This window comes from Ambystoma mexicanum, chromosome 3p, assembly GCF_040938575.1.
Source record: "Ambystoma mexicanum isolate Mex_15411 chromosome 3p, UKY_AmexF1_1, whole genome shotgun sequence".
Lineage (NCBI taxonomy): Eukaryota > Metazoa > Chordata > Amphibia > Caudata > Ambystomatidae > Ambystoma > Ambystoma mexicanum.
This window is the reverse complement of record NC_090925.1, coordinates 1075506511-1075533027: the sequence shown is the minus strand read 5'-3', so window position 1 is coordinate 1075533027 and position 26517 is coordinate 1075506511. Positions and strand designations below refer to the sequence as shown.

General features: G+C 44.9%; 1 protein-coding gene across 2 annotated transcripts in view; it reads right to left on the bottom strand.

Annotated features, from left to right (window-relative positions):
* The window catches only part of JAKMIP2 (janus kinase and microtubule interacting protein 2), a 562748-nt gene that overhangs the window by 65634 nt on the left and 470597 nt on the right, over positions 1 to 26517 (bottom strand). For both annotated transcript variants that reach the window (XM_069652427.1, XM_069652428.1), the window contains exons 15-16: positions 17381 to 17479; positions 9650 to 9703 (exon numbers count right to left, since the gene is read on the bottom strand). In XM_069652427.1, the coding sequence (XP_069508528.1) occupies positions 9650 to 9703; positions 17381 to 17479 (153 nt within the window). The remainder of the gene's footprint in view (positions 1 to 9649; positions 9704 to 17380; positions 17480 to 26517) is intronic.

Genomic DNA, 26517 nt, shown 5'->3' with positions numbered 1-26517 from the left:
AGTGCCTTTCATTGTCTATCTTCAGCTGAGTAAGTCAAGTGTTTCGGAAATCCAGTTTTGAGGGCTACTCTTTAGGGCCTGAACTGTTTCTGAGTGCCAAGAACAAGATTTTTTGGTGAATTCAGGAGAGGCTACATGAACTGTGAGCAGTGGGCATTTCAATTCAATGAGATAAGTGTCTTTCCGAATTTCCCACTTAAACTACTTGTTAGCCTCAGTAGTGAACCATAAAGCCAATCTGGAAATGCTTAGAAAGTGTTAAGATAATTGTAACGCTAGTACATGAGAGTGAAAGACACGTTTATTCATTCCGGCTTCTGCGCGTAATGTTTTGATATATGCGCAAGCCCGGAGAACTCAACTCTCCGAGAAGTGATCCATTATATTCAGCATATATAGAGTTTAATTTTAGGTTGGTTTATAAGTACAGCCCCAACGGCCCGCAGAGGGAGGAAACCTTAGTGCGCCACAAGCGACAGCAGTCAGCTATTCGCTCGCGAGCGCGGTCTTCAGAAGCAACAAACTACAAGTTTTAATTGCTTAGGTTGCGGTTGCCAGCCGCATGATTTTAATGCGCAACGAACAACAGAGTTTTCAGAAGCGTTGAGTTTCAAGTTTAAAATGTTTGGTTTTGGACACCGGCCCCATTTACGAATACCTAAGAGTAGGCTAAGGAAAGCAGGTTTTGAGCCCAGTTTAATAAATAGGTCGCAGTATCCGCCCGCACCAGTTTTTATCTAAGAAAAGGTAAACGTTAATCTGGGTTTCAGGAGGTAAAGTTTAAAGGCTTTAAGGTAAAGGTATAAACTCTAGTGAAGTCTAATATAGGTAAAAGCAGTATTTTGACTAAACTGTGGTTATATGAGATAGTTCCATGGCTTTGTTTGAGTGCAGGGACTACAACTCAATTGGGGGAGACAGGAGCATCGGAGAATTCATAACCTGTTTGCATCAGGATCTATGAAACTGGAAGTCCCTGGCAAAAAGTATAAAGAGTCTAGGTTGCAGAGTTGAGTCTTATGAGGAATCTGTTTGCAGTGTGTGAATCTACTGGAGTAGGAATATAACTTTTGTGTTCTTGAGTAAAAACAGACTTGAGTCTTTGGGAACTCAGTAATATTCCACCCATTCAAGGAGAAGCAAAATAAGCTATGTTTTTTCCTGAATTGTGGATACCATACAATAACTCCATCCTCTGGGCTAGTAGCAGAGGATTAATATGTACAAGATTGATCGATCAGTTTAATTTTCTATGAAAACTAAGTATATCTAACGTTTATTGACTGCCATAACCTCTGCTTCCTTCCATGACTGCAGATCACCCTGAGGGTCCAGAGGTCCGGAAGGTGTTTGTTACTTTGTTATTTTCTCCACATTCCCTTACCCCTGAGGTGTGAAATATTTAGCTGTTATTATTTGTAGTTGAGTGTCTCACACCTTTGAGGGTCTGTCAGGGTTTAGCAGCTTCCACAGATCTTCAGAAAAGACTCAGCCTGACAGTGCTCCCTTGGCAGGAGTCACTGCCGGCAGTGTGTATGAGCTGCACCATGCATGTGCTCCTGCTGGTAGGAGTGCTTTGCCAAAGGGTGCTTGGGGGAAATGTTACCCTTGTAGGTACAGGAGAGGACACACTGAGGGCAGCATGTCAGGGATGTGCCGCCCGCAGTCTCCTCCAGTTGGGCGACGTTTTTATGTCTATCCAGCACCGTGCTTCTCCCATTCTTCCATTAATGCGGCAGCAGCAGTGGGGACGGAGGGGGCGCCGCTCATTCCTTCGCCCACGCAGAAGACTGATTTTTCTCAGAGCAGCAAATCGCTGCCTCCATCAGTGCAGCAGCAGCTGCACAGGGCACCATGCTGCCCAATGAGGGAGATTTACATGGTGCAGCAGCGGTCCGCTATACGCTGCTCCTCTCCACCCAGGTGGGACCAGCATATACCTCAATGCAGTGGTGGCAAAGGTCATGTAGCCTCTTGTCCTTCTCCCCCAGGTGGAAGGTTACTTTTAATATTCCATGTTGCAGCGGGCTGCGCAGCGCAACTACAAGGCTTGCCGATGTGGCGCAGACCATGGCTGACCGGGAAAGACCAGCACAGCAGAGGGGGCATCACTACCCCGGTGCTGTAATTCCACTCCCCCACATGGGAGCAAGCTTTGCCCCACCCATGCAGTGCGGTAGGAGCAGGCTGTGCCCCTGATGTGGGACCGGTGGGGGGGTCCGGATCCCGCCTTCATCACGAGCTGTTAGGGGGCTGGCCTTTCCAGCCCCCATGTTGTAAGGCTGTTCGGGGATTTCGAGCGGCATGGCTGGTTCAGTGTGCGCACTGTCTGCAGCAGTGATGATCCGAGTCATGGAGTTGGGAGGCAACCGGCGGGCGGGAAGCATTATGCCAGTATTTATTCAAGGTGTCACATGGTCATGCACCATGTGACACAGCTATAGACATTGCGCAGGGCTCAAGTTACAACACATGTCAGTTACACAAATGTCTTGATGTGTGTGTGTGTAAGGTTTTCCAAACCAAAACGGCGGTGTATAAATTTGATATCAATTTTTGTTGGGCCCAATCAGCTTCAATTGATGCAAAATTGAACCACGTCCCTACAACCCAGTGAACTTATTTGATCACCAAATCAATGTCTTATAAGGAATGTGAAGAATTCTTGAAAGATTATCTTTTATTTTCATAATTCATCACATTTTTAAATCTTCCTTTTTGGATTAGACACCTCCTGGATCATCGCTAAGAATGTGGCTTGCTTAGTGAATATGTGCATGAGCAACCCGTGTTTTGATTTTGGGGAGAAATCAAAGGTATAGCAATACATGGCCGGGGCTTGTGGGGCACAGATTATCAAAGGAAATGTGTATTGCCCTATTCACCACTGTGCAAAGAAAGGCAGCCAGCGGGGAGCCGGAACCCTCAATCACCATGAAAGAAAAGCTATTAAAACCGGAGGCTGTGCCGAACTTATGAATCCGTCTGGCACCTGGCAATGGGGAAATACAGGGCTACTACAACCCTGGCGGACTCTGTATTTCCTGCACCGGAATGCATTACTCCCTAATAGGGCTCAATGGGAATGGGGAGGTCGGTGCCGGTGCATCCAACATGGTCTGCTCGCGGGTGCCGTTCTGCCTGCCAGGTCAGGCCTGGCGGGCGAAAAGACACCTGCGAGTAGACCTCGTAGTTTGCCGGTCCAGTAACAATGGTACCGGCAAGCTTCCGGTACCGTTGTTACAAGACTGACAAACTTATAATGAAGCTCAATGAGTGGTGTCCCCTTTCGGTTGAAACACTTGAAAAGTCCTGATGCTGGTACCTGAAAAAAATAAATGGACACTTTGCCAACTTTCTACTCTCTCACTAAATCATCATCTTGTTAGTTCCTATCTTCCTATTATAACGCTGCCTCTATGACTCCATTTTCATCATTACGTACTGTTATATTAAGTGTGCGGTTTAGATGGAGTCATTGAGTGCGTGCTTGAGTGGAGTCAGCAGTTATATCAGTATAATAATCTTGCCAACTGAGTCCAACCAAGTATCCATAACCAAGTTAGCTTTAAAAAACCAAGAAGATGTTCAGACCTGAGTCTCCAACCCTTGTCAGGCAGACGTGAGCAAATATCTTGAGCTACAAGGTGAAGCGGGTTACCGTCTCTTTGTCACTGAGTAAGTCCCTTAAAATTGGTTTAATCTAAAACTGTTAGCCAGGGTAGTCGTTTACTTCCAGAGGGTACATTTACAAATTGTCTAAAGCCTGTGGCGAGGCAAATACCCACATTTTGGACCATCTGCATCATGCTGATCTCCTTTTAATGGATGCTAGAATGAAAAGCATTCCAGTAGTCTAGCCAAGACCTAAAGCTAGCTTCTACCTCAATAGCTTATCTGTCCAATAGGATGAAAGGGAGAAGTTTCCTTCACCTCTCAAGTGGGGAGAAACAGAGCCAAGTTCTCTCAACAGCAGACACCCAAGCTTGATAATATTACACAGTAAGAGGGTTTGTCTGAGGACCAAGGCGAATTCTGGGTTGGTCTTGACACCCTCTCTAACCTCCTGGGGGCCAAACAGTACCAGATAGGATTTGGTTTAGTTTAACCAAAGGCATCTCTCCCTTAAAGGCATAACATAACTCTCTGCAGCCCTTGTGGTTCAGGGGAGCCCCCACTTGCCACGTGCACCACTGACTGGGTGATGGGACTGTCAGGGACCTCACCACATTTTGCAAAGTCCCTCACATTTTCTGTTATGCCACATTCATCCATGCAGAGAATCCTCTAGTTTCCTCCCACCATACTTCGCTCCCGGGCACAGGTGGCTCTAGTTAGCAAATGATGGGCAATCCAGACCATTCTCCTTAAACAGATGCATTGGGGGCAGAGTGGAAAGTCAAGTGGGTAATACATAGAACAGGAAGTTCACTGATCCACCCTGTCACTACTTTCTACGTTGCCCATACAAAAGCACCAATATCTAAATACCTCTCGTTTCATTACTGTCTAATTACCTTCACGGTCAGACACATTGGTGTTAGAATTTGATCACCCTTCATCATGCTCCCAAGGTCCCAAAATATAAGCTAGCAAGCAACAGACATCTGAAGCCGAAGTTCCAAAGAAGATTCACAAACAAAGTCATGTAGTGAGAGTTGGGTTTTAACTCCATCTGGGAGTATGTCACCAATACTCAGGGCTGGTAAACAGCTCAATAACATTGTCTAGTATGTTGGTCTGAGGGACCGTCTTCCTAAATGCATTCCTTCCCACTAGTGTACTCATGTTCGCAAGCCTCCATTTATTTGATTTTCTCTTGATAAGAACGTGTGTCAATTCTGATGTTTCTTTCGGCTAATGAACCATACTTGAACATATTCTCTCCAGTTTGAATTGCATCACGCCCCTTACACACCCAGCGATCCTATGCAAATTAGGTAGAATGTTCGGGCACAGTGTAAGAAACTTGCAAAAGAACTCTACCGACTAGTCCATCTTGCCTTTTATTTATCGGTAAAATATTCTAGCTTGATAAAAAATGTGTCTACAATCCCCTTTTCTTCAGTAGTCTGCTTTAAAAATATGAACAAGGTCCTTCATGTATGCGCAAAATATACATAGTTTCAGATCACTGAACCTTAAGGATTTTATTTATTAGTACCCGGTAAGGGCGCAATCAGAATGAAAGGACCATTCTGACTGGGTCTCGCCGGGGCATTACCCGGCCGGGAATTCCTCGGGTTCCATACCTTTGTCCCCGTCGGGGGCTTGGCTACCCCTCAGCCAATGAAGAGGATCGAAGCAGGGCCATCCCTGCTCCGACCCTCCACACGGCTGGAGGCCACCTTCGTCCCCCGCCAGGGCTTCAGGTATGTTTATTTATTTTTTTGTCTGACCCCCACCCCCATGTTATCCCCACTTACCTTCTGCCTGCTTTGTTCCCCCTCCCTATCAAACCCGACTTACCTTCTTCTCTGTCGTCTTTCGGGAACGGACACGCTGGGAACAATTCTGTTCCCAGTGCGTCCGCTCCTGATGGCTGCCATGGAAAGGGAAAACGGACTCCATTTTCACTTTCCCGGTGGTCATTTTCTTGGTCGTTCTTTTTTTCTATCCCAAAACGCCACAGCATTTCGGGACAGAAAAATATGCTTTTAGTGCCCCAGTCACAGAGATCTTGCAGGCTGGAGTACTAATAGCTATATGCCCCTCACTGCGGGGGCATTACTGACTCTGGTAATGCCCCAGGGCCTCTGTTAACTATGGGCCCCAGGGCATTACCTGAGTCGTTAATGACCCCGCCGTGAGCGGTACATTGCTTAATTATTGATCATTTGTATGGCGCCTATACACAAGTGTTTGCAGGCACCAAAAGGAATAAACATGTGGGTTACTTATGGAAAAACAATAACAGTAACGGTCGTACTAGGTCTTGTGACCGTTCATGTGCAGAGAACAAAAGTGCAAGGGGGGGAGGTGGAGTAGGAGGGCAGGGCTGGGGAGGGACGGAGGGGTAGGGGGTGAAGTGCAGGCGTAGTGGTCCCAGGGGTCTGAGCAAGTGCTGCGGGAGGCCAAGGGCAAGGGGCGTGGGAGAGGGAAAAGTGTGATGGATGGAGTGGACCAGAATCAGGCTAGTCTGGGAAGGGTGCTCGAGGGCAAGTTCTGGTAGGGATGTTGAGGGGGGACTGGCCATGAAGGGCCTGGCCTCTATGAGACACATAAGGAACCAGGCACCAGTCGCAGCTGCAAGGGAGCATTAGTACAGGAGGAGGGTGGGGGGAGGAGGAGAAAAAGAAAGTCTTGAGAAGTTTACAGAACTTAAGAAGTTCCGGCTCAAGTCTGAGGGGGGCAGGGAGGCCATTCCAGAGAGAGGCTCCTGCTGAAGAAAAGGATCTATCTCCCACTCTCTGCTTGGAGAAGCGTCTGACCTGCACAGAGTTAACCCTAAAACCCTGGTGGAGGACTTAATTCAAAATAGAACCAAAAAACAAATTACCCACAGTTATGGCCTAATTTGAATATAGCATTCCAAACAGTAAGGGACAATTTCACATGAGACATATTCCATATTTCAAAGAACATACAAATAAATAAGAGTCTTTACTACTGGTACACACCACTCCAAATGCACACACACACACACACAACACAAACCATTGTCCCAAACAACACAAAAACCTCACCTCTTTGATTCTATCTCTTTCATACACACACACACACACGCTCGCACACACACAAATATACACAGACATTTAGTCCACAAACACTCCCACATACTCCACAACGCAGTATACACTAAGGGTGCAGCACAAACCACATGAAACATCAAACTGAACACAACCACCACAAAGCCCAAGAAAACACTATAAACCACATCCCCACAATACAATGAAGTCAACAGCAAACCCCATACTCATTCATATACAGGGATCCATTGATGCACACAGGACACCACTTCCAACAGCAGAAACCTAATGTTATATATTTTGCAGGCAAAAGAAACACAGGCTCAGGTCACACACACAAACACCCAGCAAAAGTCAAAAGTACTATAGTGCTCACAACCTTACCACAGATCATAGCTGAGAATACTAGCCAGGCCAGGAGGATAGCTCAGTGGCAACGTATTTGTCATGGAAGCAAGACAACGCATAGCAACACAGGTTTGAATCCCAGTCTCACGCTTAGAAACTGGTCTCTGGTATTAAGCGTGTTATAAAATAACAATTATAATGAACAACAAATACAAAAATCACTTCACAAAGTATTAATCGACCAATTAATAGACTTCTGCCTTAAGAATGTACAACTAGTATTTAAATGCAGAAGCACAACACCCATCAGCTGCAAGAGAAAATGTAAATCGCTCAGGGGTAAAGACCAAGGCCGTAAAGCCAGCGGGCTGCACTCCCAAACACCACGTGGTGGTGTGGCTATTTAATGTTGGTTAATCAAGAGTGATAAAGCTTCAAATACTCAGTTTATGCTTATTGAAAAAAGTGTTGCTGTTTATTCATATTTTTTAATACTTGGCAGCTATACATCTTTATCAGAGCAGATGCATTGGGTGAGCTCATAATGGCCTATGCATTTCGGAATCAAAAGTCCTTCGTCAGGGCCAACTCTTTTAGTGTGCTCATGTGATCCGAATAAATAAATAAATAAATAAATAGATAAACGGATCTATGACCCACAATTCACAATATATTAGTTGTATATTGACAGCAGAGGTTATGTGCAAAGGGTGTGAATACAATATTCATCAAAAAGCCTCTTACAACCACTTGGGACATACATATACTTCTTCCTTCAACCCATCATTCAAGCCACAAGCACGTACGTCAAAGATACCACCCATTCTCTCCAAATATTGGACACCATCTCTCTCACTACAGAAGATATACTATTCACGATTGATGTGGTTAGCCTATACATTACATAGCCACACCACCACGTGGTGTTTGGGAGTGCAGCCCATGCCGCTGGCTTTACGGCCCTGGTCTTTACCCCTGTTCTACTTAGTGTGCCATTTCACGGAGGCACCTCTCCAGCGGGTTTGCACCCCTCTCTGAATCTCATTGAGATTAGATCAATCGAAAGAACTACACAACAGTGTGGTGGTGCACGTTCACTACAAACAACGTAAATCGCTACCATCAGCTTGAAAATAACGTCCATAGTAGAGCAAATCAACTCCATAAAAGCTATCAAGTGCACTCTAAAATGTCCATCAGAGGACCTGATACTTCGCGGCCAAAGAGAGTGTTTGTGTGTCGCGGTTAATCATGCTTCCGGAGATTGCAGTCGCATAGGGGGCAGGTGATGATAGCTTATGCTGGAGGAGACACTGACACTTGATTCTTCGCTCTTGGGCTGGGGCATTGCCTGTAATGGGAATAGAAAGGGGCTTCCTTCATCTCTGATGGAGTACCGTTTCTTTTGCAATCACCACTTTGTCTTGCTAGTCTGTTCGTCATGGTAAACATGTTCACGCACATAGCATGAGCATGTTTCTCACAATAAAAAAAAGAACAGCACTCGGAATATCTTTCCCTCATTGAAACCAAAGCACCCGGGCAATCAGCCCCGCTGCTAATTTATTTTTAGCCAGCATAATAAAGGCACTCAGCACTCCTTAACTGCCCTCACTTCGCTCAAGCCTTTAACTCAGGCACCAAGACTTTAACAGGCACTATAGCCCCCCCCCGTTCGAGCTATACGTCTATACTAGAGGTAGAGCTTGTTCTTAAGTGCAGTAGAAAGGCACATATAATGAACATTTTATAACGAAAAACATAATGAAAATGTATGTGGGGTGGGGTAAAGAGTTACATCTTGTGGGAAACGGTTGGGCTGGGTTTTAGGGGTGGGAAACAGGGGTTTAGGGGGGACCCCCCCAAAAAAAACGTATAATAATTATTTATTTTTTTTCATCATAAAGTTTTCAGTATATGTGCATTCTACATAAAATGTGTCGTAATAAAGACACGTAACCCAACATATTCACATTGGGTGACATGATGACTTATTCAATTCTCTCTACCAATGATCTGCTCTATGACTAGTACAGCGCTCCACTGCTCTCGAGCTAGGCTCACGCTATACAAATGTATAATAATAATCCTAGTAATAATACAAATATTAATAATAATAACAATAATAATAATAATAATAATAATAATAATAATAATAATAATAATAACAACAACAACAACACAGGCCATTAACCATCTCCCAGATGATACGATTGGAGAACAAACAGACGAGCTTTGGCTTCTGAAAGGCAAGCGTGGAAAAGATGAAGTGAACATACATGTTAGCTATGGGAATAAGCTGCCAGCATAAGCCTAAAAGGAACACTGCTTTCTTTGGAGCACCCTACCCCACACTGCATCCTCTGAAAATAAACTGCTGCCACTGACTTGAAAGCAAAGCCATGCAAGAGGGGCGCTAATCACTTTTAATTCCCGCTCAATGGGGCCTGAGCGATGTCTTAGCTAGCCTGGTATTCACCATTAATAGCGGAAGTCTGCATTAGTTGGTCTACAGGAAAGAAAGAAAGCCTTCTGTGTCAACAGACCTATAGTCACTGAAAAGCCATTCAAGATCCACATCATACACTTTGCGGACATCATTTAGTACTCACCCCGTTGTCACCCAGAATATCCAACTGCTTGATGAGGCCCGGGATGCTCACATCCTGAAAAAAGAAATGAAAATACATGAGTAGTATTGACACTGAGGCAAGCAAGCAAGTTCATGTGTGTCTGTGTCTGAACACATGGCGTATAAGATGCAAAGACCCCAAGCCCAAGCTTGAGAGCCATCAGAGAAGGTGCCTGACTAGAGAGCACCCAATAAGTGACTTTATACTATAGCACCATGGTTCGATGTAGTTTAGCTCATGAAATTAGAAGGATTAAGTAACAGTGGGTTTGAACAAAGTCTTAGGACAGGAGATCACACTGCTGAGGAATAGGCTCCTTCAGAGGTAGCCCAGCCACCATCAAAGATTTTAGGGTGTGCTTGAATGGAGTCATGAAGGACAAGGGTATTGGTTGGCCATGTCTTTATGATTTCAATGTATGGCTGTACACGCAGGAGTTATGTTTCTGTCTTTTAGTTAAAAATAAAAAAGACAAGAAAGCATTACAGGTTTTTTTGCCTACATTTGAACCATCATCAGAAAAATCCCCATATTGTAGGAACTGGAGAAACGTTTATGGGGAGGAAGGATAGCTCAGGGGCAACGTGTTTGACTTGGAAGCACGACAACCTGGCAGAACACAGGTTTGAATCCCAATTTTGCGCTTAGGAACCCCTAGCTGGTTTTAAGCGCGTTATAAATTAACAATTAAAATAAAAAAAACAAAATTAAATATGTCGATGGGGCATAGGTCTTCTTTCACTAGGTCACCTACCAGAAGTGCTTGCTTGTTTCGGTGGGCACCCTAACAGGGGTAAGTGGAGGAAGGGCTGGGTCCTGGAGAGATATTACCTTGAGCAGTCATGGGCAGTCATGCTTTGCTAGTGTTCTTATTTAGAAGAATAGGAAAAAAGGAACCTCAAGGGTATCATGTGGTCTGTGACACACAGAAAAACAGATTTCTGGTCCATTCAGAGTGACCGATCCTGAGCACTCTGTCACACTGACACGCATATCATGCATATCATGCAGACAACGGTAATACATGAGTGATAATGAATATTTACATAGTTCATACCAGAATGTGAATTTTCTTCTCTGTCAAGTCTGCATAATGTAATGTGCATGACGTTGTGTGAGTGTTGTTAAACAGAGTGCATACGTGTCTTTAGAGGTTTTTCCTTAACTGAAATGGTTGCAAAACACAGGGCCTCTCCAAGCCACGATGGAGGCGGAATTTAAAGAAGGCGATTGGTTCAGGTTCCTGGAGGGAACTTGGAACTGTCGGGACATTTTAAACTGCCTTTCATTATAGTTGTCTTGGAAAACGATCATGTTTTGGTGAGCTCACGATTCATTTAGTTAAACAAGAAGTAAGAAGCAATTTTACTGAACATATATTGTGAAGAACGATGTGGAACATGTTCCAGTTTAGACTGGTGGGGTGCTGCGGTCCAGATTGCAATTGAAGTAAAGAAAGTATAGGAGAGGCATAGTGTGACGAATCAACTTCCAGGGCACCAGTGGTCCAGGGATGAATATGGGTTTCTAAACCATCAATCAACCCCACACCTCCAGTACACCAGAAGAGATTCGAGCAGATTGGAATACAAGTGAATTATAAGACCTTGTCCAATTTTTTTTAACATGGACGGGATGGCAGGCTTATCCCTGCAAGGTCGTGGATCATTGGTTAGTTGCAACACAGCGAATATACAAGTATTTCCCAATGATTAAAGGGACTGTCCCATCAAGGTTGTATACACATATCGACTTTATTATTATTACAACAGACAGTTCTAGCACACTACAAAATACAACCCACCATGTTAAGGAACACAGAAGACAGCCTGTTTCACGAAGGAAAGGGATGCACTCTGGATACTGACAGGAGGGTAGTTGGTGAAGTAATCAGTCTTACAGCTCAAGGTTATTCGGTTCCAGGAAGAAGGGGGCAAAGTGTCGGAACTGTCTTTAGGGGACTTTGGAAATATCTGTCCAATCAAGGTTTTTGGGGACAACGGTCGTGGGAGGGGCTGTTCAGCCAATCATGTCACCTTCAGTAGAAGGACCTTAGGAGGAAAACGAGCACCCCAGTACTGGGATTATGTTCAGACAGACGCCTTCTTCCCATCCCGTGGAAGAGGCAGCAGAGGAAGGAGATGGAGATCGGCAAGCCATCTATAGTCCATCACCTCATGTGAGAAAGCAAGAGGCCTATCCTCCAGTAGAGGGCAGAATGGCAGTATGCTTAGAGAATTGGAGCGGCTTATAAAGCAGTGCCTGGGTAATAGAGACAATGCAGGGCTTCTAACTGGAATTCTGGGCAGAACCACTACAGCGGAGGAGGCCGACTCCAATAGTAATTTTGGAGACAAAACTCAACTTGCAAGACCAGGAGGAGCTTGATCTCCAAACCAAGGTAATGATAGTACCAGTGGTCATAGACAGAAGCAGTGTTGTAAGCAACCTTTTCCGGGCACACCGGAAGGGGAAGGTAAGGCCAGTAATAAACCACAGGGAACTCAACAAATGGAACACCTACAGTCATTTAAAGATGGAGGGGATCCACTTGTTGAGAGACATACTGAGAGGGACTGGCTTGTCAGACTAGACCTGAAGGGCACTTACCTAATGATACGCGTGGAGCGAAGCTACAGGAAGTACCTGCAATTTATCTGGCAAGGGAACACCTAAGAATTCTCATGTATTCCATTTGGACTATCGTCAGTGCCCTGGTGCCTCACCAAGTTGATGAAACCAGTCGTAGCAGCACTGCAAGAGTCAGGAATGAGATTGATCATTTACCTAGATGACATGACTATCATGGCACAGGAGGTAGAGAAACCTCTGGAACAGGCAGATAGAGCAATCCGGTTGCTGCAGAGTTTGTGATTTCTGACCAACTCGGACCAAACTGAAGCCAGCATAGAGATTGGAGTTCCTGGGATTCGTAGTGGACACATTTAGGGCTACACTGGAACTTCCCATCCTCAAGGTAAAAGCAATAAGGAAAGAGATCAGGAGCACGGTAAGCAAGATACACATATCCCTGAGCAAGCAGGCACGGATCGTAGGACTACTCGCAGCCTCCATTTGAGCTATCTTCCCTGGGCCCTTGCATTACAGGGCACTGTAGAGATTGAAGAACAGGTATCTACAAAAAGGACTGGCATACAACCAGCTACTAAAAATAGACACAGAAGCAAGGATGGAGCTAAACTGGTGACTGGAGCACATGGAGACATGGAATGGCAGGACCATTTTCAGACAAGCAGCAGATGTCATCCTGAATTTGGACGCCAGCAGATCAGGCTGGGGAGCCAGGTACGGCAGGGTGACAGTGAGCTGTTGGATAGAACTCGAGTTGGGCCTTAATATAAATTGCCTTGAGCTTCTAGCCAGATCCTTCGATATACTTTCCCTGTGAAGGGACCAGGTATGTTTCCGAGTGGTGCTCAGGAAGGACAACATCTTGACAGACAGATACATAAACCATCTTGGAGGAATCTCAGTGACAGCAGAGTACCTGATGGGAACAGACAACGTAGTGGCCGAGTTGACATATTCCAGTGATTGGAGGCTGTACATAGATATCCTCCTTGAAATAGAGAAGAGATAGGGGCACTCTCAAATAGATTTCTTCACTTCAAGGACCAACACTCAGTTAACGCAGTTCTTCAGCTGGGGACCGGATCCAGAATCAGAGGCAACAGATGCGTTCCTACAATCCCGGCAGACACCAGGGTGCTATACTTTTACGCCCATCTTGATGATAGTGAGGACGCTGAGCAAGGTAAGGAGAGAGAACACCTCTCTTGTAGTGGTTCCATGGTGGATGTCACAAGCTTTGTTCCCGGTCCTGATGGAGTTATTGGTGGACTACTATTGTTACCCAATTCTCTACAGTCTCTGATGAGGACAACAGGGGAGGTCCATCCATTGGTGGCCTCAGGTCACTGGAACTTCTAGCCTGCAGTGTTTCAGGGCTAGATGGAGACTGTCTGGAGTTTCAGAGGTGGCTTTGGCACTCATCACAGAATCTTGTGCACCAAGTAAGGCAAGATACTACTGGGTGGCTAGGGAGTATGGAACAGATGGTGCATGGCACTAAATCTGTGTCACCTTTCGGCACCTCCGGTAGAGGTGCTGAATTTTCTAGTGGAGCTTTTACAAGCAGGTAAGGGAAAAGAATGATCGGTGTCTATAGGTCTGTGATTTCCGCAGGACGTGAGCTCTGTTAAGGAATCCCAGTAGGGGAACATACAGCGGTCTGTAGTTTATTAAAAGGGATAAGGTTTACCAAGCCTCCAGAGCTGAGATATTCAGCCCAGTGGGATGTGATTTTTTGACCAAACTAGCCCTGCTCTTATAGTATCCTATATGAGAGTGTCAGACGTGCAAGTGTAAGATCTATCACGAAAAATGTTCTCGCCTGAATGAGTGACCTTCACGGTGACACGACGTACAAAATGCACATCCAAACAATATCTTATCCATATTTTACTGATAGGCCTAAATTGTGTGGTGAACTGTCTAAGAAGCTATGAGAAGCTGAAGCGCGTAGGCCTGTGAATGTGAAACAGCTGCTCATTTCTCATCACGTGCCCTTCGGGCAAGCTTCTTCTTTCGCGATTTCCAGATGGGTCAGAGGGGTCATGGCTGAATCAGGGATAGATATATCAAGGTTTGGTGCACATTCTGCCAGGGGTATTATGGCTTCTAATGCTTTTGCAATAGGAGTAATCTTGGAAGAGATTCTAAAGGCAGCAGACTGGTCGAGTGAGTTTACTTTAAACCAATCATGGGAATGGCAACAAAGGTGATAGAGAAGCCTTGAACAAGCATAATGCTCACTTGCGGTCTTGCCATAGAATAAAGGTTACCCAGGCGAGAATAGTACTGGGAGACTTGATTCTATTAAAGGCACAGTGGGGAGCATTTTCCCTCCCATTGTTCGAAATTGTACAAAGGATTGATATGTTTGACCACTTCGTAAATTGGAACCCACCCATAACGTTTCCTTCTGATTGATTTCAGGGGCAGAACAGAAGCAAAACACCTGACGGGCAGGACGGCAGGACACAGGAAGCGTATGTCAACACAGTTCAACATGCACGTTTGGTTTGCAGTTGATAAAAGTTCAGACAAATAGGTTGGGTCTGTTCGAGGTCAAGGAGGAGGGAGAAAATGAGAAAAGCCTATGAGAGAGCAGGGACCTATAGAGTTTCAGGAGAGGAGGGGCTTCATGGTGGCTCAGAAGGGTCTTTTCGTTTTGGAACTACATTTTCAGGTTTCCTCTGGATATGTAGTTCAAGTTGAAGTTGTTTATTGAAACTTATTGTATGCTGCTAAAGAGTTTAGTGAAGAAAGAAAGCATAATGCTGACCTGTCTCGGGAGGATAGCTCAAAGGCAATGTGCTCGCCTTGGAAGCAAGACAACACGGAGCGACACAGGTTCGATCCCTGGGTCCGCGCTTAAAAACCTCTGGGTATTAAGCATGTTACAAATAACCAATCATATCATATCATCTCTGTGTCTTAAATAGAATCAAGACTCCCTGTACTCTTCCAGTCTGGATAATCTGTAATCCCTCATTTAGTTTTGAGTATCAAAGGCTCAATCATCTCAGTGGAGAATAAATACAAGATACCTTCAAAGAAAAAAAAGGATGCCTGTATTTGACATGTACAATATTAGATATATCTATTAAAGTTTTTTTAGTTAGCATACTTTAGGGATTATGTTAGGAATAGGAAATACAAGAAAGAAATCATATCTAAATCAGGTCCTGCAAAATAATCCTCCCTCCATCACCGGAAGACTAATGGAGAGGATTTCTGTAAACCAGACCTGAAAGGACATTTCTTAGAACTAAGAAAACAGGCCTAAGGTTAGGCAAGGTTTTGTTTGAATGCCTGTGGGCAAACCAAGCTGCATGCTTCATATGATGGTAGAACCACGCCACATGAGGCTGTGACTAACATTAGATGGTCTTTATGACCGCAAGTCAGCCCCAGGGGTACAGGCTAGCTGCACCTGGGCAGATGAGGCTATAATAAAACATCACAAGAATTTGTGAACATGGAAAATGCATCAATGCAGCTATGAAGAATAACCCTGCAAAGCAACTATGAATAATAAGTCAATGGGCCTCATTACGACCCTGGCGGTAGGGGGTTAACGGGGCCGGTAGATCTGCCGGCCCCATTAACCCCCTACTGCCTCATTACGAGGTTTGCTTGCGGGACCCGGTAAGGACGCCTGGTTTTACGGGTCCCGCGAGCAGACCAGGATGCAAACAACGGGCCCGTTATTAACGGGCCCGTTGTTTGCATCCTCCCCATTCCCATTGAGCCCTATGGGGGCTCAATGGGAATGGGGTTGTACCGGGTTGGGGTTCCCTGAATGGGGAAATACCGGGCCCTCCAAGGTCAGAATGACCTGGTATTTCCCCATTCCAGGAACCCGGACCCGGTACCTGGAATGGCGGTAGCTATGTCGCAAATAACAGCATGGCTATCTCGAATGTCGTAATGAGGACCAATGTATCTGATTGGGTAAAAACATACTGCACTAATGCTCTCGGCTTTATACATAAAATGTATAAAGGATACATAAAGGCTTCAAACACCCCTCTAGAAAGGGCTTCTTCATTACAAACAGTTATCTAGTAGAAGACAGCGCCAAATGAGCCAAGTGATGAATATGGCAGATGTTACTTGTACCCAACTCAATGGTGCTGGCTCTTTCACTAAGCAGGCAATGAGGGCACAGGCCTTTTGAGATCCTGGTTGTGCTCGGCTGTCTGCATCTGGCACTTTCATGCAATGAGCTTTCTTATTGGACGGGCAGAAATGTTCATGCAGCTAGGCGTTGGTGCCCTGCCTGGGCCCTAGACCATGGGAAGACTCCACCCTCCTCGCTCTAAATTCTGCCCCCGCCAGTCAGGGCTCAGCATTCAATGCCAGAGGCATGCAAACACATAAGGCCTCAATGCAATGCAACAACCCTTGACTGACTACTGCACTCTGCAATCGGACTATGCTAAAAGGAACCCCGTGCTTTGTTGAACGCATTCCACCTTTCTAAGACACCATTGGTTTAATCTGTTTATTTTTTATGAACAGTAATTCAAAGGATATATTTGTCAATGTTTCTGTGGGAGGACTGGATGAGAGAGTGGGATGGCAGCTCTTCAGCTCCTTTGGCATAGAGCACGGTGCCCTTCACAGATGGTAGCAGTGGGCAGAGTTTCCCCTTGAGCTATCTAACTGGGATGGGAAATTGTGATCTGCAAACTACAAGAACATTGCTACTTTTAACATCCATAGCTATCTCGCCGGGATTGGAACATGCAGGGACTTATTTTCTTTTTTTAAACTATTGCTTGGTTAAATTTTAAACACGTTTTGAAAAGATGTTCTATTTGGTACAGCTATATATTGTAACCGATAGAGAGAGCATGACCACATTTGTTCATCAGGGGTATGAAACCTCGAGCTGGACTTCAACTCCCATCAGCCCAGCCAATGCAGTCAATAATGAGGGATCATGTGAGTCGTAGTCCAAAACATTCAAAGAGTCGCAGGTCTCTGGGCCCTGTGTTAGGTCATTGCTTTATTGACAGAGGACAGACATCTTTTAAGGCTTCCTAAGTAAGGCCATGTCAGACACTTCCCGGGCTCTTGTGACCCATTATGGCCACCTTCATTTCTTGTGCCACTTACCTTGACCCCTTCCTTCATGCAGTAGATCTGCAGGGCACTGACACCGTCCGCGAAGGGGTGGATCTGCAGGTTGAATGGCGGGGACCTCCTCTCCCTCTCCTACAAAAACACCAACGGTGCACATTGCAAATTAGAACATTAAAGAGTAAATCAATCAGATCCTCAATGACATCATCAGTGCAGGAGGTCTTGTCAGCAGAACCAGCTTCTAAGTGCAGGCAAATTACTGTTGATTTAATCAAAAGACAAACAGATTGGACGGACATTCTTTTAAATCTTTTCTTTATTTCTTTATTTGAATTCTCATATACTGCGCCACATGCCCGCAGGCCTCAGGGCGCACAAGGATAAGCTATGCCCGAGGATGTTGGGGGTGAGCCAGAAGAGTTGAAAATAATGTTTTCAGCAGTGAGGATATCCATTATCATTTCAACAAGGAGGAACAGCAAACGTGTTTTTCATAGTGGTGATGACACCGGGCATAATTTAGGATAAATGAATGAAAGAAGGAATGGGCTTGCATAGCTTGCATAGTGTGACCCTAAGGATGTAAACCTCCAGACCAATATATAAATATTCATGTATTTGTTTTATTTGTTAAGAACTAGAAAATATATATACCATCGCTGTGCACATCTGCTGCCACAGTGCCCTGCTGCATATACATTTTAGATTGACAGTGTGCTGGGAACGAGTGTGAGTGCACACTGCGCCTCGCGCATGCCTGTGATCTGATTGTTGCAAACTTATATTTTCTGCTAGGTGAAGTCCTGTCTGCATGTGGCGAGCAAGAGCTTCAGAACTATTTCCACTTGAAATTCTACGTTTCCCAGTTGCTTTTCATCCAAAATTAGGTTTAATTTAATAACTCAAAACATCTCATATTTGAAGACAATTGACATAGTGCCTGATTACAAGTTTCGCTCTAAGTACACAGGAATTACTGATTACGGGTGGTGGTAAAATGGTACTAGTCCCCATTCATGAAGTCTTACCCGGCGTCGGGATTCTAGATACATTATTGTGAGTGGTAATTGCACGCTAGAGGAAAGAACCTATCAACATAAAGGACACACAATTCGTTAGCTCATTTGGATGTAGGCCATGCAGGAAACGGACGCGAGAGCATTTCTGTGAGCGTAATCAGGACCACAGAGCTTTCATCTGAGCCATTTTGTAATGGCGTAACAAAGGCGCAGAAGTACTAAGCCCCAACAAGACTGCGGCTATCATCGGCACCGAGGAGACAAAACTCCATTGTCCCCTCCCATTTCGGAAGGTATTTATAGTGAATTCTTTAGTTAGAGGAAAGACGTACAATATCTGCAACCAAGAGCTAAAAGCAATGGCAAAAACATCTAGTTAGTCTCTCAGGAAGAGAAAAGTGATGGCCTCATAGCTCATTGCAGAGGGATGCAGGTGTAATGATTTATATTGGGAAGTGCTTAAAGGTGGCTAGGAACTGGGGCTGGGGTGTAAATAACCCGATTTCTGCATCTCTTGCAGATGGGCAGTCAAGCAAGCTGAATGTGTGGCGAGAAATACATCTGAGCTGGTGTTCATTATTTTGTCCATTTCCTCTGTCTCTTCCTGGGAGGTTTGGCGTGAGATGAGAATCCAGAGGTTCCAGGCGGGGATTTAGGAGGGGGTTGTGGGGGTTCAGCAACTCCTGCACGATCAATAAACTGGGACTACTAACTCTTTCGGCCCATGAAGAGCCCACAATCCTGTTCAGCATGGATAGAGAGAGAGAGGGGCAGGTATTATTGTACCCACATCTTTTAAGAAGGGGATCATTTTGAGAGTAGGGTCTCTGTGCCACTAAATAGCTAGCCAGGCTACCCGCCCCTCTGCTGTGGGTACCCATGTCCCTCTGTATTTGAATTTGAAATTATTTATATAGCACTCACAACAAACTTAATTGAATCCAATCCTGGCGCAGATGGAATCATAGGCTGAGGGAGCAAAAACCAGCCTAGTCAATATTGATACCACTGATAATCACAGCAGGAACATAAGGGTACCAACACTACCTAAGCAGGTTAGTCTTTAGACCTGCTCTGAAAATCAATAGGGAATTTGCCTTTCTTAGATTCAATGGAAGACTATTCCACAGTCTTGGTCGGGCAACTGAGAAGCTATAATCTCCTCTTGAGACGTAGTTGGTCTGCATGAGGTCTCTACCAACGTGTAGCCTTGCAGGCTATCTCCTGGTGTTTCCCCTGTTTCTAATAGGCAGTACTTGGGTTCTGGCCTCTAGTAGACATCGAGGTACAAGGTTACTATGCCGCAGTACAATGCAATTGTAAAAATGCTGGTGGTGGCATTCTGTTTCCTCCTATATTGCGGGCTACAGGAAAAAGGTATAGACATGGGATCAAGGAGAGGTAAGTGTATAGAGGTGGCACAATATATATCAAAACAAAATAAAAGTCGGATTGCCATACCGGCATTTTATTAGCAGCATTATAATAGCGATATATTTGAGTAGAACCAGCTACAATGGCTGCTGACCTTTCTTCTCACCTCCATGATTTTCTGGGCTGGTATGTTGGCGCTGCTGATGTCACCAAAATTCGACATGTTGCTTGAATCATACTGACTTGGGAGGACTCGTAGTCCAAGTGCAATTTGTATTCTTTCCTGAAGAAGGGCCATCACCACTGGATGCCATCGGCTGAGTTCCAGAATGCCAACTTTCTGAGTTTGGGGGAAATATCTAGAGTGCCCATCTCCATTGAAACATGGGACTAATGAAGCAATCCCCGACAGTTCTAGGCACTATACCTTCCTTATCAGGCCTTGCAGATGGCAACTGCTCTCCTGATGGCACTTAGGCCTTAAACTCCACTGATGCGGGGAGGCCTTGAATGACTGTGCCGACAGTCCATGCAAGCAACTGCATCGCAGGCTCCGCTCTGAACCCTCAGAGGGAACTGGGTCCAATTTATTTATTTATTTATTCATTAACATTTATAAAGCGCGCAACAGCCGGAATGCATTGTGGCGCTGTTACAAGACACCGTGCTTAGTTACATAATACATTCTTAGTTACATGAAGAATACAGGAGGGATGGGGAGTAAGAGGAAGGGGGCACGTGAAAGGGAAGGAAGGCAGTGTTAGTTGAAAAGTGTAGTTTTTAGCACTTTCCTGAAGGCTGGGAGGGAAATATCAGCTCTGAGTGTTTTGGGTAGGGCATTCCATAGTTTAGGTGCTATATGTGGGAAGCCACTCCCACCCTCTTTGGCCCTTTTGAAGGGAGGGATGCATAGTTGGTTGGCGTGGCAGGTTCTTTTAGGACGTGAGGATGTATCTGTGACGATAGTCTCTTATAGGTGGGGCGGAGCTGTGAGTGTTAAGCACTTGTGCGTTAGGGTGAGGGTCTTTGAACCCGAAGATAAGGTTATCTGGTGACTCCATGTCCTGATCTTCCATTGCTTGTGTAATTGCATTCTGTGAGTTGTAATCTTGAGTTACTTCAATGAAATACATTGGCCCAAAGTACAAGCAAAGCTCAGGACTGGAATAGGGTGTCCCGGGTGGCATGGAGTCAACTGTTAACTTTGCCTGAAGACAGAGCTGGACTCTGTAAAAGAAAGTCTTCATTTACCACAGGCATTGATCCCAGTGTGACTTGTCAAACAAACCTAAATAGAAGGATTTTCCTTAGAGAGTTGATCTTTCTACACACTTGCGTGATGCTGCGTGATGCTGCGTGATGCAGCAGTTCAAAGTGACTTTCCATTGGTAAACCAGCATACACATGATATGCTCTCACGCCCGTAAATATTACCCACACATGTATCACTCCTTATGATATGATATGGCATTTATAACGCGCCTATACACAAGTGTAGTACATGCTAGGTTTGTATAGGGTGACCAGATTTCGAAAATAAAAAACCGGGACAGGCCACTGACATAGAAGTAGGATGACAGCTTCAGCGGTGAAACTGCAGTCTTACTTCTGTGTGGGTGGCCTGTCCCATGTCATTTAGCAAAGCCCGGGGGTCCCGATACCCATCCGGGATTTGAGGATCGGATGGATATTATCCCGGTTTTTAGCAAACTGGTGAAAAAAACATGATATCCGACCAAAAACCGGGATGGTATCCACCGGAACCCCAAATCCCGGATGGGTTTTTTAAACTTTAAATAGCCTCGGGAACACGGGCACTGCAACATGGACGGAGGTGCAAATACCCCGACAGTCCCATAAAAACCGGGACGTCTGGTCACCCTAGGCTTGTATGTCATATTTTGATGGTGGTTAATTACATCTTCTAGAGTTCATACAATTGCTTTTACAAGGATTATCGTTTAAAGCATTTGTTATTTAACTGGTAAATTACCATAACTTTCGGCCATTAGTGAAAAGTTCCGTTCTCCCATATCACATTGAGAGTTACCCGCATTACAAGCTCAGATACACCTCTCCCATGTCCTGTATTGCACAGTGGTCCTGTACATGCCTCTGCTCCTATGTGCTTCTGCTTGGGACCCTGTGTGCTCTTGTGCTGTTCAGTTCATACTTTGTATTGTATACTGAAGGAGGGGCAGGTGTCCATACATCTAATCCATGCCTTCTTAAGAAGGGTATCCCCCAATGCTTTAGATCAAAATTAACAATTTTTCATAGGCTTTTTCTTTCGCCCACCTTTCTCCAGCCTAATAAATCATCCATCCCAATACAAGTCAGTGGGCACATTCAGTCCCGCCATTTTCCTTTTCAAAATGTCAACACATATGTGTGCATGTCTCTCAGTACGAGCATTCCCATACATTACTTTTTGGCTCTACTTTTAGGAAACCTTTTTGAGACCATTCCCTGTCTGATTAAGAAAGGTGATGAAAGAGCTGTGACCCAGATCAAATTTCTGCTGCTCAGCCATCAGCAGATTAAAGTTATTAACTGAGTCATCTTCCGTGCTTGCCTTGCTCTGGGCTAGTAAAGGCAAAACGTGATGTGAGACAGACTTTACAATTGTCTGGGCTGAGAGTGGTTGGGAAGGCAAGTGTGTGCTGTATTTATGTCAAGTGTTTCTAGAGTTCACATACTTTCCACATGAACCAGTCCAATCTGACTTTTGCTTTGCATTATGGGACTTGTAGTCCTGTTTTTTTAACAGAAAAATCTGAATTACAAGTCCTAACAAGGACCTAACATCAATGCTATCAACCACCAAAAAACTGTAACCTGAGGAGGTAAGAAGTAGCCTTCCATACCCTTCATTGACTATTCTGATATGTTCTGTGGTAAGTTCCTGTGAAATTTTAGGCAGTGCCCTAGGATCTGCGATATGAATAATGACACACAGGTTTTGCACTAAAACAGTGGATGGAGACACAGCCGAGGACCTGAAAGTCATACCATTCATAGACAAGATATCTGTCATGCTTGAGAGGGTCAACAGGATGGCGTTTCAGAAAAGAGGTCACCTGTCAAGTAAAATGAAACCAAAGCATCCAGCGAATCTCCATGTCCAGGGCAGAATCTACAAGAATGACGCAGGCCCTGTAGTTGTGTTTACAGAGGTACAAGCACAACCTTCTCCGAGGAGCACATTGCCTGCATGGGGCCGGTCACACATGTTCAAAGTAGTTGTCACAGGGACATCCATCAAACAAGAATAATACAAGACAACAATCCAAAAACATTTAATGGACGTACGATTTATTGAGGCAGGGACTGCTCAAAATATTTGGAGACACCTGGGGGATATTTGAAGTGAATTCATGAATCAATGAACAAGGCTAAGTTAATCAATGGCATCAATACATTTAGGTTCAAGTTATTTTCACAAGAGATTTGTTGCGGGAAAACTGCTGATTCGACAAAAAGGTCCTGGCAGTCATCATCTGAAGGAATGTGGCTGTGACAAATGTGCAAAAAAACCAGACAACTGAACTGTGTCAGAAGCGGCCGTTCATTGAGTTCTCTCCGCCTGGAACTCAGCACTGTCAGGTCTGGGTCCGGTCAATAGTCAATTCTTTGAATTATTGCAAGTTACACAATTGTAATTTTGGTAAAAGTGGGAACAAGTTGGTTCGGGCCTTAACAAGTGTACTTCAGAATGAAGGTTTTCCAATCCATCGTGGTGGAGAAGGAGCAGGACGCTGACTGGCGCAGAGATCCTCCTGTTGTCCTGGTTAACATTCTAAAGTGCCTTTCATTGTCCAATGAAGATCAGGAAGGTCCTGTTTTATGTTAGCTCCTGTGTTTTTAGGGCCTAGTGACAAAGTAACCGATTTTGGATCCTAAGAAAGAAGATTCTCATGATTGGATCCTGCGTGGGACAAGACAAGCTGTTTAAGTTGGTGGGAGTGCAGCGTTTCTATATACAGCAGAAAGGAAAACTTTCCTAATGAAAAGATGTGAAGTTTCAGTAACTCTTAAAATATATACATAGTTTAGGTATTTAGTTAAGGATTTCCATAAACCTTCAAAGATCAGAAGCATAGTTTGAGGAAACTGTCTAGTTTAATCTTGTGGAGTGAAGAGAGAGAAGGGTTTAACACACGCACTTCTCAGAAACTCAGTGCGCGTGTCTTGACTGGAAAATATTGATTCAGATCGTTTCAACCTGTAATCAAAGACCAAGTCCTTTGAAATAAGACTCTTGTTCAACTGCCCAAGTGTTCCATTTGTTGAAATTTGTTTTTGCATGAATTTATTGCCAGCGCGCATGTGCGAGAACGGAACCGCTACGTTTCACCTCGCAGTTCTTCCGGACCTTGGCTCCCAGACATTAATCGACCATGCATCCGCAAAAGACAAAAGAGTTTTCTTCTTTAAATGAAGTCACGGAGCAGTTAATAGTTATCACGCACGCGCAGAAGATGAAAGAGAGTGTCTCACTTTCAAATTTAGTCACGGAGCTGTTTAAAGTTAGCACGTATGTGGGGAAGACACAACATGGTCCTAATTCACAGAACGTTTTCCAATGGGGTTTTGCCATTATAAAACGCTTCTGTGAACTAGTGTTTTCCTTCTTGGATTAATTCACAGAGCTGTCAAAAGTCAGCGTTCTGGAGCAAACGAGAAACAGAAGCCAGAAGCGCTTATTTAGTTTTTTCAATGCAAAATGGACAATAATCTGAGCGCAAGTGTGCATAGCTAACAGGGGGGGGTGTAACTTCTTTCTGTTTAGTTTATACTTTTCCAATACAGTTCAAGTACTCTCACTTCAGATCTTGTTTAGACATTTTCCAGTAACCTCAATCTAAAAGTAAGCTCTAAGGTTGGTTTCCAGCTTTTGTGGTCAAACTGAGGTGAGATCATTTTCATATTTCTTCCTTGGCAAAACAATTCAAGTTCAGTGCTTCTATTGTTAAGATTGTGGAAAGACCTGTGTGAAAAAAGCATTTGGAAGGATAAGACATATCTGTTCAGTAAAGGATTCTGGAAAAGTAATTGAACAATTTTAAAATCCTCTCAGCTGATCGCTGAGGATAACAGGGATGCAGGAATGTAGAATGATTGTAACCTGTTTTCTTGTTTTGTCACTTCCTGCAGATTGATGCCTTGTACAGAAGACCTGAATCTGTGTTCTTTTTTTATTTTCTCTGCTTCCCCTTTCCCTTGGAGAAGTGGGGATTTCAGCTGGTTCTCAACTCAGTTGTTGACCACACTATTCTGGATGACGGTGGGGTTCAGCAGCTTCCGCGGACAAGAGCCTAGAGGACCGGACAAGCAGTCAGAACGGTGCGGCTTGATGCTACGGGGTCCTTTAGTCTAACAGTGCCCCAGCCTGTTCGTGTTCACAGTGATGCAGCAAGCGAGGGAGCCACATGGTCTACTCCGAAGCCTCTAACCAGAAGCTGCAAGAGAGCCGTATGTGGGGTACCAAAGGAAGGTGTCACGAGGAGAGGCCGACCAGGTCTGTGACCAAGATTGCTGTTTGGGGGGTTCTCGTCTGTTACGGGCATAGCCTTCACCCGCACCCCCTCAGCTGAGATCAGCAGCAGCGCAGCACAGACCAAGCCCAGGGTGAGTTGTCTGTGGCTGTGGGTGGCCGCAGCGATAAGCCTTGTCTCATCTTGGTCTCAGTCTATTAATGAGTGCAATGAATGGGCTACCTCAGATTTGTACTTAGGCCTCCCCTCCCAACATATATACCCCACACTATCCCTCTCTCTGCACAGTGAGTGCAGTCTGCACCTCGCAAAGGAGGGAAAGGGGTAAGGGGAAAGGGGGAAAGGTGTAAAGGGGTGTGGGTAAGTTGGGAGGTTCAGAAAAACGCACCCCTGGTGTCCTGTTTCCAACTCCTGACCCGACCTTTGAAGGTTGGTGTGCCTTTGGTGTGCACTTGCTGTTTGCCGCACCATAGCAATGATGAGATGTAAGTGATAGAAGAGATGGATTCCACCTGTGTTTAGGTGAGTGTTAGCCTGCTAAAGCCCAAACGTGTGGGCCTGTTCTGACAGACTCTGCCTTTAAGACCTCCAAGGCCCCCGCTTGTGACCCTTTTTGCACGGCATTGATATCTTCTCTCTTCCTTTCCTCCTTATCACCTCATAGTCACTTATAGCTATTTGACAAACATGTATTAATTGTGCAACTACCCCCAATGTTATGAAGCTTCTCAAACATCAGTATGGCATAAGGAGCGGGGCATCCCATAGTGGGAAACAACCCTGCAGCCCCTCGGCTGTAACTAACAATATTAACAGCAAAAGGTCTCGACATGCCAAGAAAGTCAAAATACCGCAAGAGGCGGGGTACCCTAAAATTAGCGATTTCTTTGGGCCCACGGCTGTTAATGATGGACCAAATCCTGACCCTCTTTTGCTGGCAGACACTCCCAGTGCTGGCATAAGCGCGCCAACCATTGCTCCTACTATCTCTCCATTCATCGATAATAACGAATCTCTCTTAACCTTATGCCGCACAATCCAGAGAAACTCCCCAGGGATAGCCATGGATCATGAAATCATCACTGGCTCTAATCTATCGGCCAGCCCCGACTTTGCAAACCAGCCTTCTACTCGGGAAGAGTATTATAGTGAGACTGAGGCTGCGGGTGAAATTGATGTTGTGAATGATGTTGCGAATTTAACTCACCCGAGCTTAATAGTGCATTCTCCTGATGAAGACATTCCCAGAAGTATGACGCTGGATGTTCTTATGTCCAAA